At 40.0% G+C, this 17,134-nt stretch overlaps 1 protein-coding gene across 3 annotated transcripts in view; it reads left to right on the top strand.

Annotated features, from left to right (window-relative positions):
- The window catches only part of MON2 (MON2 regulator of endosome-to-Golgi trafficking), a 130,242-nt gene that overhangs the window by 36,782 nt on the left and 76,326 nt on the right, over nucleotides 1-17,134 (top strand). For all 3 annotated transcript variants that reach the window (XM_075209344.1, XM_075209343.1, XM_075209345.1), the window contains 12 exons: nucleotides 1,036-1,161; nucleotides 5,312-5,506; nucleotides 6,153-6,277; nucleotides 6,389-6,528; nucleotides 6,943-7,096; nucleotides 8,564-8,790; nucleotides 10,142-10,223; nucleotides 11,813-11,991; nucleotides 13,079-13,191; nucleotides 13,295-13,399; nucleotides 14,681-14,761; nucleotides 14,851-14,924. In XM_075209344.1, coding sequence (XP_075065445.1) covers nucleotides 1,036-1,161; nucleotides 5,312-5,506; nucleotides 6,153-6,277; nucleotides 6,389-6,528; nucleotides 6,943-7,096; nucleotides 8,564-8,790; nucleotides 10,142-10,223; nucleotides 11,813-11,991; nucleotides 13,079-13,191; nucleotides 13,295-13,399; nucleotides 14,681-14,761; nucleotides 14,851-14,924 — 1,601 coding nt within the window. The remainder of the gene's footprint in view (nucleotides 1-1,035; nucleotides 1,162-5,311; nucleotides 5,507-6,152; nucleotides 6,278-6,388; nucleotides 6,529-6,942; nucleotides 7,097-8,563; nucleotides 8,791-10,141; nucleotides 10,224-11,812; nucleotides 11,992-13,078; nucleotides 13,192-13,294; nucleotides 13,400-14,680; nucleotides 14,762-14,850; nucleotides 14,925-17,134) is intronic.

Genomic DNA, 17,134 nt, shown 5'->3' with positions numbered 1-17,134 from the left:
TGAGAAAATAAGCAGCCACAGCTAGATAGTAGGACAGCAGTTTAATTAAAAAAAAAAAATACATGTTGACAAAGCCAAATATTTCTTCATAATAGTACAAGAAGATGGCATTAGATATAAATGAGCAGGATAAAAGAGCATCCCCATCTAGATAGTAGGATGATATTTTAATAGAAAGATACAGGTATGTAAAGCTAATCATGTCTTAATAGTAATACAAGAAGATGGCATTGGATGTAAATAAAATGGCTGAATAGAGCAACTCTAGCTAGATAGTATGATCGTAATTAATAAAGAGATACCGGTTGTCAAAGCCCATCATTTCGGTACTAGGAGATGGCATTAGATGCAGAGGCAGATTAGCATAGGGGAAAAAAGTTATGAGCAATCCTGTCTGAGACTTGATTCTTGCATCTTTACTACTACTAGCAATAGAAGTACTGGAATTGAGATGCTTTTGTTTAATAGATTGAGCCATGAAAACAGCAGTAAAACATGCTATGGTGTTACTTCAAAATCAATCAAGTGACAAATAATATTGTGTTTTAGCTGGTGAACACACAGATATGGAAAGGAAGAACTACAGAATTGTGTTACCTTGCAAGTTACCCGCTGTCACATAATATTGTTTATAGTTATGTTTTTTGCACCTGAGATGCCCAAACCTCAAGGGACCCCATAGATCTCAAGTTGGTTGGGTTCCTGTGAGCAAATGTATCCTCGATAGACACTCCTTTTGATTTGATTTATCTAACTTTGAAGTTATTTTTTAAAACCGTAAAGGAGGAATACATACAAACAAAACAAGCAAAATAGCTAAAAAGGTATAGTGAACAGTAACATAAAAGGAGCAAATAAATTATGTAATTTATTTGGATGTGGACGATTTTGTGTGAGATAGTGGATAAATGCAAACAACCACCTTTCTAAGATAGTCTTTAATGGAGATTTAGAGCTTATCAATGGTAATTATTGCAGATCGACATTTGTCTCTTCTCATACTTATGAGTTATGACTTTCTTTGATTTCCTGTAGGATTTGTGTCAGCTGGTTAATGCTGACGCTCCATACTGGCTGGTGGGAATGACAGAAATGACACGGACATTTGGTTTGGAGCTTTTGGAATCAGTCCTCAATGACTTTCCACGGGTTTTCTTACAGGTAAGGCTACACATGTTCTGCTTCCTCCACTCTTCACCACTACTACCTCCTTCCACCACTCTCCACTGTTTGCCCCTGAGTGCAATGCCTGCTGGTATATGCAGGTCGTCTCAGCTCAGTAATGTCCTGCTTCCACAGAGGACTCAAGTGAAGTTATTGAAAGTCTCAAAAAAGAATAGCGATTCACAATTAAGATTACTGACATTATTTACATCCACATTTTCAAAATGTTTTTGTGAACATCCCCTTTTACCGAATGTAAACAAATCATTTACTATCTAAGCATGCTAAAGTTGACAAGCATTGTGCTATTGTTTTTGTCTCTTCCATAATCCAGTTATCTTCCAAAGCACTGTCTATTTATTTAGTTATTTATTAAAAGTTTGTTATTTTGCAAGGTCAATACAACAATAAGAGACGATTGACAAAATGAATACAGTTATAAAAAAAATAGACAAAAAGTGATTGATCAAATCAATGATCAGCATAGAACATGTGAAACACTAAGTCAAACGAACCTTTAAATGTAGTAGTAGCGAATGACCCAAAGTTTTTAATGAGAGAGGAGAGAAAGAAAGGAGCGAGAGAAAAGGAAGAAAGGTAGGAGGTGACTAGATCCACTGTAAAAGGGGAGAAGTCCAAGAAAGAAGTGAGGTGTTAGAACTGGGTTATGTAAAGGGTGGGCACGCCTGAAAGAAGGCTAGCCATGGATCCCAAACCTTGGTGAAAGCTCTCGAAGTGTTCCGAATAATGCTGGTCATATACTCCATCCGATGAGTCTGCCAGACTCTATTAATTATGGACTGCATGGAGGGAGGGGATTGCATACGCCAGTCTGCCGCTATTTGGCAAGTAGCTGCCGAAACAATGTGCCTAATCAGTTTGTTCTGATGTCGGGATGCCGAGGGAGCCCCCAGAGGGAGTAGAAAGAATTTGGGCTCCAGGGGAATGTCCACCTGAAGAATTGCACTAACCAGTCCTCTAATCTCAACCCAGAAGCCGGATAATTTTGGACATGACCACCATATGTGGAGGAATGTGCCTTCTTGGGAGCACCCTCGCCAACACCGATCAGATGAGTCATGGAGAATTCTGCATAGGCGCGAAGGCACATAGTACCATCGGTATAACACTTTATAGAAGTTCACCTTGATTCTAACTCAGATGGAACTAGAGGCGGCATTTTCGTATATGTCAGACCATTCCTCCTCCGAGAGCTCCTCACCAAGGTCCCGCTCCCAGGCCAGTTCATGAGAGGCCCTAGAGGTTGAAGAGGAAGGAGCAAGTTCGTAGTAGAGCGTTGAAATTAGCCCTTTGGTTGAAGATTGGCGTAGACAGAGGGCTTCAAATGTGGAGAGGGTTCGGGATAGAAGACGATCTTTAACAACACTATGAAAGTGGCGGAGTTGCAAGAACTGAAAGAAGTGTTTTGAGGAAATGTGGATATGTGATTGAATTTCAGAGAACTGAGGAAAAGTTGCTGATGTGGATAAATGATTAAGGTAAGTGACTCCCCGCGAGTACCATGGCTGGAATGCGCTATGATGAATACCTGGAGGAAATTCCGGAGAGTTGAATAGCGGAATAACCGGGGAGGGATGGGGAGACAAGGCAAATTTCTGGGATGACGAATCCCAAGTGGATAGAGAATGTGCGACTACTGGATGACGCAACAATCGTTTAGAGCGACGAGATCTTGAAAGCCATAGGAGAGAAGATAAAGAGAGCAATCCCAGACCCTCAGTCTCGATTTTGGACCAAACTATGGCTTCCGTCGGACCAGACCACAAGACACATTGAGCGAGCTGGGCAGAGAGATAGTATCTTCGGAAGTCAGGAATCCCCAAGCCTCCTCCCCGCGGGGACCTCTGTTGCACCTTGAGTCGGACTCGGGGCCGTCTACCCGACTAGACAGATCTAGAGACGTGAAATTGCAGAAATTTAAAAACATATGGTGGGATGCGAATGGGAAGAGTCTGAAACAAGTACAACAGCCTTGGAAGGATATTCATTTTGACTGCGTTAATACGGCCAATCCAGGAGATAAAGAGCTGAGACCACGATGTAAGGTCTGTTTTTACTTGGTCGAGTAGGTGAGGAAAATTAGCTTGAAAAAGATGTCTATAGTGTTTAGTGATAAAAACACCCAGATATTTGATTTTGTGGCGACCCCATTGAAAAGGGAAGGAGCGCTCCTCCAGCAGCAGCTTGTCTGTAGCCGGTATGTTAAAGTCCAGAACCTCTGTCTTGTCTGGATTAATCCTATAGCCCGAAAAATAGCCATAAAGGTCTAGTTCATCTAAGAGAGGGGGCACCGACGTGTTGGGGTTAGTAATAGACAGTAGGACGTCGTCCGCATACAGAGCGATCTTATGTGTAGAGGGGCCCACCTGAATACCTGATATTTCGGATTCTAGCAGCCAGAGGCTCAATAACAAGAGCGAATATAAGTGGGGAGAGGGGACATCCCTGGCGAGTGCCATTCATGATCTGAAAGGGCGTCGAGGTCAGGCCATTAGCAGACACAGTAGCTGACGGGGACCGATAGAGGGCTAAAATATCTGTCAAAAAATTATCTGTAAATCCCATCGCTTGAAGCACTCCCTCCATGAACGACCAGGAGATGCGGTCAAACGCCTTTTCGGCGTCGAGCGCCATGATGACAGAAGGAAGACCATTGTTGTTTGTTGTATGAATTAGGTCGATAATCCTTCTAGTGTTATCAGGGGCTTGACGTCCTGGGATAAAGCCCACCTGGTCAGGATGGACGAGGGCTGGGAGCAGTGGGTTTAACCTAGAGGCCAGAATCTTTGCGAATATTTTCAGGTCTACATTCAGTAACGAGATAGGCCTGTAACTAACACAGAAGGAGTGATCTTTCCCCGGTTTAGGAATAACGATTATGTTTGCCCTAGTAGTGGCGGAATCAAAGGAAGCTCCCCAAAATACCTCGTTGAAAAATTTTGTCAAGTGAGGGCCGAGGACCTCGGCGAACTTTTTATAGTACACTGTCTATTTATTTATGTATAATAACCCTTTTACAATACAGCTAAGAGTTATGGGCTAATTGCAAGGGGAAGGGACTAAACTCTTTGAGGGCATGGTATAAGATAATTGAAGTAATGTGTCAGTTTAACTCTTCGTATCCTGCATACAGATGCCTCTGAGGCAGATAGTCCTTACATTCCGTGTCTACCACTAGATAAATATTTTATTTGCCAAGAATCCTCAGTACAACTGCAGGATGAATTCTATGTCCCTGAGCATGCTTAGTGCTGATTTTCACTCCACCCACCTCCAGCTGGCACAGATTCTCTGCAAATACTGGACTAATTAAGTAAATGGTCAAGTGCCAGATTCTATGTCTTGGTACCTCTGATCCTGTGTTTTTCCTGACTGACTTGTGTATTTAATCCTGGCTTTGCTGGGTGCTCATCTGATTGTTACTCCTTGGCATTTGGCTGACTTACCTTCTTCATCAATTATTTTCAGGCTCACGATTGTGGCCATTGTACAATCTTTGACCTTTAGCGATTGCCTCAGCTCAATCTCACCCTCAGTGTGTATCACTGACTTTCCTATTATCCTTATTTATAAGTACATCAGACTTGTGCACATGACCTTTGGGCAGCCTACTAGAGAAAGGGGACCACTAAAGGCGTAGACCATGGTCCCTTGTCTGTATAACAGGCTATTCCGGTCCTGAAGTGACAGATGATGCAGAATTCAACTGTTTAGACAATTTTGGACTTTTTCTTTTTGAAAGTAAAATATTTTTAAAACAGTTACAGATTTCTAGTCAAAATATTTAAATTTGTTGTATATATTTCTAGTGTAAAGTAATCTGTTAAGCGGTCCCTGAACCGCTCCCAAACTTTACAGTATATTACCTAGTTTTTCTATGCATTTTGTACTATATGTATCTACTGTATATTTATATTTCCACTAAGTACTGGATATTCTTGTTTACCTAACTTGTACAGTGTCAACTTTCATTTTATAATGTCAACATTATCTCTTTTTTTATTTCTGGTTTATTTGTTGTGAAAAGAACATATATTCTGTCAAACAAGATTGACTTTCTGTTTACTTTTGATTATAATTATTTTGTAAATGTGCAGTAATATTGTTTTTTTTATTTTTGTTACAGCATCAAGAATTTAGCTTCCTCTTGAAAGAAAGAGTGTGTCCTCTTGTGATCAAGCTTTTTTCACCAAATATTAAATTCCGACAAGGCTCCAGTAGTAACTCTTCTCCTGCTCCTGTCGAGAAGCCGTATTTTCCTATTTGTATGAGACTGCTTCGGGTTGTGTCTGTACTTATTAAACAATTCTATGGTCTTCTGGTAAGTTAGCAATGGATTTTTTTGAGTATGTGTCCGTTTGGCAGGATCATCTTTACTTTGTTTTATATACTTTTATGTAATTTGTGTCTTTATCCCCTGAATGTACAATGCTGTGTATTATGTCACCCTTTTATAAATAAAAGATTACAGTATGTGTGCTTTTTGTCCCATGAATTTGCAATGGAGCAGAAACATGAACTGTTTCTTCTGCCATGTAAAATTAGCTTAAAGTTTCAGAGTTGTAACATAATTATAATATGCCATCTGCTATCATTTATATCCATTTTTGAATTTATGGGATGTTCGATGTTGGGGGGGAAAAATTAGTTAGGTGTGCAGCACTTTCAATTTGGATGCAGCTGAAACCTTAAAGGTCGGTAGGATGCAAGCACTCTATGCAAAATACTAATAGATGAAGAGCCTTTGTCATAATTTACACCATGTTAGGTATTGAACTATAAAGAAATATGTATCAATATCGCTTATGCCCTCCAAAGGCTGTTTAGTAGTACTGTTGGGTGTGCGTGAGACCAGTTATGCTGTGTAAGTCTTGTCAAGAAATCAGACATAAATGGCGTGTTGAAGGTGCAACTTATAACCTACATTATATTTATTGGAATAACTTGGTAAAACCAATCTTTTGTAGGTGACGGAGTGCGAGATCTTTTTATCACTACTAGTAAAATTCCTGGATGCTGATAAGCCACAGTGGCTACGAGCTGTGGCCGTAGAGTCCATACACAGACTCTGTGTGCAGCCTCAGCTGCTCAGGTAAGTCGTTTCACTGTCTGTGTAATTTATCAATGCCCCAGGTTTTTAAACTTTGTTTGTGCGTGTGTGTATGTGTTGTGTTTCCTAATAAGAGTTTCTTACCGTACATAGGTCTTTCTGCCAGTCCTATGACATGAAACAACACTCCACTAAAGTTTTTCGCGACATTGTCAATGCTCTGGGGTCCTTTATTCAGTCACTTTTTCTCATACCAAGTACTGGAAATGCATCTACCACATCCAATCCTAATGGTGAGTTTCTGCATCTTACTATACCTATAATTTATGTTTTTGAAGGGTACACTGCACAGTATCATGGTAAGAGCCATGCCGTAGTAGCTTCTAATATTCTATTGACTTACACTAGGAGGGATTTTATCCCATATATAATACAATTACTTGGTGACTGAAAAGAAAAACTTGGAATGGACCGAAAGATAAACATATATGGATGGTGAATCGTTATTCCATGTAATTATTTTGCATTAAATATTGTCAGAATTAGAGATGATTTGGCAAGATCCTTAATTTTAAGAGCATTGTACACTGTTGTGTGATTCCGTTGTATGTAGGGTATTTCTAGGTCCGATTCTTCTTGAGTGTGTGGATGTTTGCTGTAACTTTACTGATATCATAAGAATTGCTTAATTCCTTTATCACTGACAGCTGGCTCTAGTTCCGGTGCTCCTGCCTCCAATCAAACCACTTCTGGGATGGTGACTGCAGCTGGAAGTGCAAGTGTACTTCCTGCATTTGAATACAGAGGCAGCTGGATTCCGATCATGAATATTTCTATTCAAGGCAGTGCTAAAGCAACCTAGTAAGTACAGGCTACTAGAAAATGGCTTTGGTCGGTTCCAGCAAACTCGAGAACATTGAAGACATCTGTTTGTGAAAGTGATGGATATTTATTTATTTTTCTATTTCATGGATAAAGAAACTGTAACCTCAACAGTTTTTTCTTTGCTTGACTGCAGTGATCTGCTTTTTCAGTTAACTCTCTGAGCAAGCTATGAGCAAACTGATTTGAATCTACCACCCCTTGTTCTGTGATAGGTTTTTGTCTGTTGTGTACCTGACCACACCTTTAGTAACATCATAACCCATCTCACATATTGACACAGATATCCCTTGCCTTAGGCCATGTCTCCAAGCCCCAATATTATGAGATGATTATTACACCACAGTAAAGCTGGGTACACACTACACGGTTTTCGTCCAATAATTGGCTCAATCAGCCGACATATGACCGCTCGTTCAAAAGTCGGGTCAGTGTCGGTAGTTACACGATGGTCGAAAGTCTGCCCAAATGGACGATTGTCGCCTCATTTGGTTGGTCTTACTGTTTAATATTTTCGTTCCAATCTCGTTTCCGTTATGTAGTGTGTATAAGTTTCCGACCGATCCACAACAGTGAGTACAAATTACAGTCATTGCTCACGACAACACGGCTGTAAAAAGTCGCTAAAGGATCGTCCGCTCTTCCCTTTATCGTCCTAAACAAGGCTAGTGTGTATGCAGTCCATGGACCGAGCGATCGGACCATCGATCGCATGTAAAATCGATCGGCATAAACAGTTGGTGAAAAATTCTGTAGTGTGTACCCAGCTTAAGACGGACAGCAGAGCACTTGGAGAAGATAAAGCAATTATGGGGAATAGAATATAATGAATGGCACGGTCCATTTAAAGACAGAGAATTTTAAATAATTTTACTTAAGTTAAAAGCAAACAAACATGCACTTGTTTGTTAGGACTCTATCTTGTGCGTTTACTTGTTACAGTTGTTTCTTCAGTACTGAGACACACCACATTTTACAGTCCTAAATCTATATCTAACGAGATAAATATTGAACAACAGTTATGGTTGGCAACAGCTTACTGTTTTAAGATTTCTACTGTGGTTCATGTTTTTGTCTTCACTGTCTGCTCTCTCTCCTCTCTCTCCTCATTTCAACAATGACAAACTACAACTAGCTACACAGAAATACCAGTTACCAATGACTGCTTTACTAATGATGGCTGCCACACACACTTTCCCGACCATCAGCTACAATGGTTATTCCTCTACCTTATGTATCGAGTGTTCCCCATACCTCTTTACCTCCCTGTTCCTCTTACTTATTTTCAGCAAATAAGTAAGCATTGTATGTAATTTGTTGGCAATGATCCCCTCAGTGTACTGCACTTCTTTTTTTTAATGGAACATAATAATAATAATATACAATGTGCTTGTTGATTTGATGTGAATCATTTGTTATCCACTTTTTTCTTTTTTTCCCCCCAAGTCTTGAAATGCTAGATAAGGTGGAGCCCCCTACCATCCCAGAGGGCTATGCCATGTCTGTAGCCTTTCACTGCCTGTTGGATCTTGTACGGGGCATCACTACTATGATTGAAGGAGAGATCGGACAGGCTGAGACTGATTCCCAGATTTCAGCAGAAGAACCTCTATCACAATCTGGTGATCCGAAAGACCTCAGAACTGTGTCTGATCTGCCCGAAGAAGAACCAGGTAATTTATATAATACTGTGTTATAAGAAAACCACATCTTTCATTTGGATTCCATACAACATTTAGCATTTAAAAAAAAAAAAAAAAAGATTAAATAAGTTCACTTTTACTCTTATTTGATTGCAGCACATTTGATTTGTTTGCACCAAGTTAAAAATAAGACGGTCACTTCCATTAGTTAAACTTGCACCACGCTCATGAAAACATTTTTGTGGTGTGGGTTCATTTACATAATAAAGTGGAACTACTGTACATTTATGCATATGTGGTTTAATGTTCAAACAAATAGGACATGTATTTGTGTGATAGATATATATAGATATATATATATATATATATATATATATATATATATATATATATATATATATATATATATATATATATATAAATACACACATACACTCTAAGTATAGGTCATTTTGCAAAGCTCAAAACTAGCTTTGGTCCCACCTTCCTTGATTTGGCCAAGTGTACCTAGATTTCTGCATTTTTTGGACATTGATTTCTACCAAGGCGCATGTGCTTATAGAGCAAGATGGCTGCTGTTATGGAGGAGTGGAGCTTCACACAAACAGGGGAGGAGTTTGGTAGAGTAAAGGAAATCTATGGAGCAGGTGCACCGTATGTGCCTTGTTTTGTGATATTGTGTATTAATGAGATTTACTTTTGCATTGGATAGGGCACATGTTTACTCGCTATAGGGGAGGATGCACAGGCTTTTACACTCTACAAAAAGATTGGATTTTTCACCAGCTCTCTTGCTATACTTTTAATAGGACCCGTTGTGTGCCTCCATATTGCACACTTTGGAGAGATGCAGACTCACACACATTGTTATAAGTAATAAAGACAGCCCCTTTGTCCTCTCATCCTCATGGTTATTTTACGTCAGAAATTGGGCAAAACCAAGCAGTGTGTTAGGAGAAAAACAGAAGTTTACTGAAAGGGATGTTACTAAGTGGTAGGAGATTGGACTTTAATGTAACATTTTAAACTTTTGAACTGTGTTTCCCACCTTTTCACACACCAAGACACGCTTTTAGGGTGGAAAGTAGGCCTGCTCCATGCGGACCACAAAAAAAAGTGTAAATGACCTCCTGGGTTTTAGTGTTCAGACTACTACAGTGCTTTAATTAATTTTTATAATATGATCTCTACATCAGTAATAATTAAAGTAAAGGTCACATTAAACTAGTGGTATAGTGCATGTTTCATAATTAATAACGTAAGTTAAGAAGAATTCAGATGTTTTTATTTTTTTGTTGGCATTTATAGAAGGTTTTTAGAAGCATTTTTTTTTGCTTTCTCTGATTATATGTTGTATTTTTTTCTTTTTCTTCCTTTTAAGTTGGTAGAACAGTTTGGGAAGAAATGATCAGTGCCTGCTGGTGTGGCCTTCTTGCAGCTCTCTCCCTGCTTCTAGATGCAAGGTAAGGGGTAAATCTGTTCAAACAGACACTACATTAGATTTTCTCAACACTTGCATCATCGACATCTGAGATCTAATTTCATTATGTCAATCAAAAATGGAATGGCTTACACAGGGCCACCATCAGTCTAGGGACCTTTTACCACCTGACAAACAAGTCTCCCATCTTCCCCCTATTCCGTGGACTCTATTGTAGTCGCAACTATACACTTCTGAGCCAGTTCTGTTGGCTGCTATACAAAACTGATTTTGGTGGCAAATATACAATGCAGAGCCCATTATGATAGCTAGTGCACAAAACATCCCAATCTAATGGCTAGCAAATAAATTACACTTTTAATTGAGTGGTTAGAGTATTTAGCAGATTTATGATCCAGTGGCTAGCATATGTTAAAGATTTCCAATGTAATAGCTAATATTTACAGCAAACTTTCAATTTAGTAGCTAATGTATAACAGATCTCCAATCTAGCTAATGAAAAGCAGACCTATAAACCGGTGGCTATTGCATAGCAGACCTAGCTAATCTTGGCGATCGGCAGGGCTTCGGCCATGGCGGATGTGGCCGATCTGGAGGCTCCTATGTGGCTGGGGTGGGGGCTGCCCGGACAGGACATGGCAGTCTGGGTGCGGTCTAAGACAGGACGTGGCAGACCTGCAAACTCCCCATAATATACACAAGAGTAGCTGAGAGCTGCTAATAACATTTAGCAAGCAGCTGCTACAGCTCTAATTTGTTAAAGGCATTAGACAGAAAATTCAGTTTGTTACTATATTCATATGTTTGCATTGTAAACAAACTAGTGAATATACTTCTCAGCTGATATAACTTGTGGCATCACACAAATACAAGAATACACACATGAATGACATGACAGCTCCTGTAGTTATTTATCATTGCTGTGGTAATCTGCTGGTTGTAGTTGCTCACATATCACATTCTGAATTTTAAAAGTGTAAATCAGAATTCATACAGCCAAGTGTTCTTCCATATGAGCATTTTCTTACATCACAATCTGAATGTAACATAATTTCAGTAAATCTTGCGAAAATAGTTCAGGCTAGAGATAAGTGCCAATAATTCTTTTATGCTCCTGTCTATACTGTATATTACACTACTGTTTGTGCAGACCAGACATGGGACACATCATATAGATCAGTTGTTCCCTAGACTGCACTATTTCACCATGTTTTACTTGTGACACATTTTTCTTGGAACATGATCTAAGTAGCCACTAGTCTGGACAAACCCTAAGAGTATAGGCACAAAGCTTATTAATTATCCAATACCTTTTCCCCAGAATTTTGGGAAATGTCCTCATTTTTAATTTTTATTTGTTGCAATTGAACTTTTCATTTTTCTGTGCAGAAAAATACACACATCTGTGGATTTCTGTATTGCACTGATTCATAATGCATATTGCTACAATAATGTTTGCTTAGCATGTCCTAAAATGAAGTTGTAATTGTGTAAATCCAGACCTTGTGATTTCAAGTGAACAGAACAGATTAAGTGCTGCTTAATTGCTAATACTTGTTTCAGAACTGATAATAAAGAATTGTTTTCTTAATTTCTCTTTTCATATTGTAGTACTGATGAAACTGCAACAGAAAACATCCTCAAAGCTGAAATGACTATGGCATCTCTGTGTGGAAAATTGGGACTTGTGACACCCAGGGATGCCTTCATTACAGCTATTTGCAAAGGTTCATTACCACCGCATTATACCCTCACTGTGCTGAACAGCTCATCTACTCTATGCAACAAATGTAAGAAAGTTTACGAATATTCAAGTTTTATATTGATTCTGTGGTTAGGTAAACGTATTTATGTTAATTGTATGCATAGAGGACTGAAGATGTTCTCTACCTGTACGGTAGCTAAGTGGTTAGCACTTCTGCCTCACAGCGCTGGGGTCATGAGTTTAATTCCCAACCATGGCCTTATCTGTGTGGAGTTTGTATGTTCTCCCCGTGTTTGCATGGGTTTCCTCCGGGTGCTCCGGTTTCCTCCCACACGCCAAAAACATACTACTAGGTTAATTGGCTGCTATCAAAATTTACCCTAGTCTGTCTGTGTTAGGGAATTTAGACTGTAAGCTCCAATGGGGCAGGGACTGATGTAAATGAGTTCTCTGTACAGCGCTGCGAAATCAGTGGCGCTATAAAAATAAATGATGATGATGAATTTTGTAGGCACACTCAATGGTGACATTATTAATTTTGAAGCAATAAACTTTGATGCACATGCAGGTAGATCGACCAACGCAAGACTTAGGTAGCACTGGATTACCCCACCCACTTAATCTTGCCTAGCAGAATTAGCAGAAACCATGTCCATGGTGGGCCTCCCAAAAATTAATTTGTCACAAAAAATAATTGCATTTGTCATTATCAGAGCACTTGAATTTAATACGGCTTTCTTCATTGATCAGGTGCCAGAGGATTTGAGTACAGTTACGAATGCTTCATTTTAACACAGTAAGGAGCACAGGTGGAAAACGTGCACTGTTAGGGCTCCACGAGTACCGGATTTGCAGAGTGTGGGTGCAGTGTTCCAAAATTCTCAAGCTCCAAGCAATATCAAGTGTTCTTGGGATATCTATATTTTGCAGGCAGGCAGTGTAGAGAGCACAATACTGTTGTAACAAAGCATTAACTAGGTTGACTGGTTATCTCTGTGGTTCTACATAGGACAGTAATAGTGAGTTATATACTGCTGTGATATCTGCCTGACAAATCCCATGTTCACATTTCATGACGTATGGGGTAAACTGGAGAGATAATGAACCTCTCCAGAGAGCAGTTTGAGCGCTTGACTCTTCTCATTTTGTATTACTTATGCTTTTTTCCATAGCATATTCAATCCAGGGACAAAATGTGCAGATGATCAGCCCCTCAAGTGATTCTCATCAGCAAGTAGTAGCTGTTGGACAGCCTCTAGCTCTGCAGCCACAAGGAACTGTTATGGTACAGCAGATTACCTTCCTTCTCCTCCTGTTCTGGTTCTAAATGTGCCATTTTATAGAATATTGTTTTGCAAGACTTATGAGACCCACTCTTTGTTTCTCAGCTTACTGCTAAGAATATCCAGTGTATGCGAACATTGCTTAACTTGGCTCATTGTCATGGAGGGTATCTGGGGACATCCTGGCAACTAGTGCTTGCAACTCTTCAGGTAATTCTGTCATTTATTTATTATGTATCTTTGTGGAATTGTTTGGATTAAAACACAGCTAACTTTAAAGGTCATTTATTAAAATGGGGTAGTGAAAGTAATAACATGCAGACATTGTTGTCAGTATTGTGTGGCAATTTGGAGTGTGTGATGTTAAACAATGCATATATTAATGTGGTTGGCTGATTTTGATTGATCTCCCGCCCCTGCCCCACACATCTTTCTGACCTGCTCCTCTATATAAAAAATAGGGGCTCCATTCCCTGGATCTCCCCCATCACCTGAAGCCTGCATCGATATCAAGCTGTTAGCTTACAGCACTTCTGGCCTCAATTCCGCCTCTCTGCTTCAATAGAGCTGAATAAAAGTGCTCTACAACACTAGGCAACAGACGGGATATGGGGGAAGGAGCCCACTATTTGTTACATGGGAGGGTGGGGGTGTCAACTTTTCTTTTTAAAAAATGACAATTCATTTAAGCTGAATAAGGCTGGGCAGCATATGTTGGTGTAAGTGTCACTGTCCACGTGTGTGAATTCCACGGTGCAAAATGCTGTTCTTGCTGTGGAATTTAAACATATTGATGTCAAGCATTGAATGCAGCAGTGGGGTCAGGTTTGTTTCTAGAGGGCACTGATGAGAGCTCCCAGCAGAGAGAGGATACTTACTTACCATGTACTGTCAAGAGTCTCGCTGCTTGCACATTCTTAACAAATGATCAGAAGGAGTGTAAATAACTAATATGACCCTGTAGGTCTCTAAATAATATCCACATAAATGGATTACACCTTTAAAGCATATGTACCCTTTTTATTTTAAGCAGGAAGAAATCTTCCCTTCAAATTTCAGTTGTGAGTTTCACAAATAGTATGTCAGTTGTGCTTTTCATGAATGCCCGTCAGAACCTTGTCATTTGGCTTGGGTTGTCTAGTGCTTACAAAAGTTATATATCTGACTGCAGCCAACGGAATAATAATATTACACTTGGGAAACCTTGTGAAGAAGATTATTTACAAGGCGATTGCTGTTCAGAAACCTTTATTTGGCCATTTGAGTGATATTGTCAATTTTTCCTGCATTCCATTAACTTGTCATAGTGTTATTAAGCATTTTTTTTTCTGTCTGCAGCAATCATACCAGATGTATGTGCACTGTTTCTTTCCAAGAGCTGTAGACATTTGTGGAACCACACACACATTATTAATTTGTATTTTTCATAGTTTTCATGTCTATCGTGTTACTGATGCATTCTGATTTTTAGAATGATTTAATTTATTTTAGCACTTGGTGTGGATCCTTGGCTTGAAACCTAGCAGTGGTGGTGCATTAAAGCCTGGGAGAGCAGTTGAGGGTCCAAGCACAGTAAGTGTCCACTCTACATCATATCTGACTTCCATATGTTGACCAGAAGTGCAGTGTTTCATCTCATCTATGTAACCTTGTTTTTTCAGGTTTTGACTACAGCAGTTATGACAGACTTGCCTGTTATCTCCACAATCCTTTCTCGATTGTTTGAAAGCTCACAGTAAGAGATTCACTTGATTGGAATTTTCAGATATTATGTGGTTCTTTAAACTATAAGACAACTTTCTACCAAATTTGCCAATGATGTAGCTAGCTTCTAGTCAGTTCTTTGACTGAGAGAGTTTTGGTGGGTTTTTTCTTTCTTTTTCAGCTTTTCTTTTTACATTTTTATTTTTTTAACTTCTATCTTTTAACCAGTGACAACCTGTATGAGATGAGACTTGAGTAGTGGTTGTTCCTTATTGCCAGCACGTATAGGTCCATCTTAAACTTGCAACTGGCAAATTTACAATGTTACATCCAGTTTGCCTGATATAATAATGCAGGCTTTTCCCTGTCCTGCCGGTTACTTGGGGTTGTCCTTGTGATGTCACTGGAATCCCATAGCTAATATGGAAGTGCCAATTTGAATGCTGTGTGCGCAATGATAAAGAGGTCAGGAACTGAACAAAATGGATATAGATATTGCATATTTAAAATGTATATTATACACGCCCCATTTATTGAAGGTGTTCAACTGGAACTAAACTCAAAAATGAAATCACTTGCTTTAAAACTCCATGCATGAGGTATCTTATTCATGTATACCAAAGCAATAAATTAGATTTCTTTTTCATCCAGTCTGGGGGACACTGCTTACCATGGGTTGTGGAGGGGAGCACGGGAGTTGGCACCTAGCTAGTTAATCTTTAACACTGCTGACAGACCCCTCCCCTCTACAATCCCCCTGCCCCTTCCTGTTCAGTTTTTTTTAGGTGCCCATGGAGTTGGGCTGTGTTTTAGTACTGCTAGTGTTGTTTTATTTTATTCTCACTTAATTTTATTTTATTAGATTCCTTTTTTAATAGGAAGCTCTTCTTTTGGTGGCAGACCTGGGAGTGTGTTCCACTATAGAGAACACACTCCCAGAACAGCAGCGCAGGCACTGCTCTGTCAGATGAGAGCCAGAGGCTCTCACTGACAGAGTAAATAGGATGCCTGAAAACAGAGTGACAGGCGGTTAGTTTCGGCTTTCCATCTGAACCAGGAAATTGTAGTTCCGGTCTTTTCATCTACTTCCCATTCTGATCAACAGTCTATGGAAAAGTTAGATGTGGTTAGGGCTCTCCGCATTTATGTCAAAAGAACTTCTCAGATTAGACGTACAGATTCTCTGTTTGTTCTTTATGATTCTAATAAAAGAGGTTGGCCAGCCTCAAAACAGTCCATTGCAAGGTGGATTATGGCAACCATTAAGCAAGCTTACATAAAGGCTAACCGTCCGGTGCCAGAGAGACTTACGGCCCCATTCCATCAGATCAGTAAGGGCGTCATGGGCAGCGAGAAATGGGGTTTCTGCAGACCAGCTTTGCAGGGCAGCCACCTGGTCCTCTGTCCACACCTTTACAAAATGTTATCAACTTAATGTATTTGCATCTGCGGATGCAAATTTTGCTCGTAGTGCTCTACGAGCGGGGCTTTCAGAGTGGTCCCACCCTTAGGGGGCTGCTTTAGAACGTCCCCATGGTAAGCAGTGTCCCCCAGACTGGATGAAAGAGAAAAGAGGATTTATGTACTTACGTTAAATCCGTTTCTCTGATTCCGTCTGGGGGACACTGCGATCCCTCCCTTCTGCTTTCCTTCTGTGTGTTCTTGTTTGATTGGCCTTTTCTCCTTGGGCTTTTTAATTAACTGAGGAGGAAGAGGCGGGGGGGATTGTAGAGGGGAGGGGTCTGTCAGCAGTGCTAAAGATTTACTAGCTAGGTGCCAACTCCCGTGCTCCCCTCCACAACCCATGGTAAGCAGTGTCCCCCAGACGGAATCAGAGAAACGGATTTAATGTAAGTACATAAATCCTCTTTTTTATACAGACTTAAATTAGCTTTACAACCTTGACCTCCGCTTGCTGGGGCTGTAATGATGAGCTCTAACAAAGTGGGTGGTTCTAAGACTATTTTATTATCAAGGAAATGCTTTGCTCTTTCTATTGATTGACTGAAGTTGGGGACTTTCACAGGAGTGTGCCATAACCCTGCATAAGGTAACAAACAGATGAGAGAGTAGAGTATTTTACTATACCATGAGTGCGCATGATGCAGGTAGAGAAAGGTCGGTGTTCAGAAACATCAAGAAAGATGCCACGGTCTAAGATTTGGAGTCCTCTTCATTGTGCTGAGCATCCACAGGTTTAGGTGCAGGAAACGCCAGTGTTGCTGCTATGATGCAAGTAAC

The sequence above is a fragment of the Mixophyes fleayi genome, chromosome 4 (genome assembly GCF_038048845.1).
Source record: "Mixophyes fleayi isolate aMixFle1 chromosome 4, aMixFle1.hap1, whole genome shotgun sequence".
Classification (NCBI taxonomy): Eukaryota; Metazoa; Chordata; class Amphibia; order Anura; family Limnodynastidae; genus Mixophyes; species Mixophyes fleayi.
The sequence above is the reverse complement of the archived record's forward strand: the minus strand, read 5'-3'. Positions and strand labels throughout refer to the sequence as shown.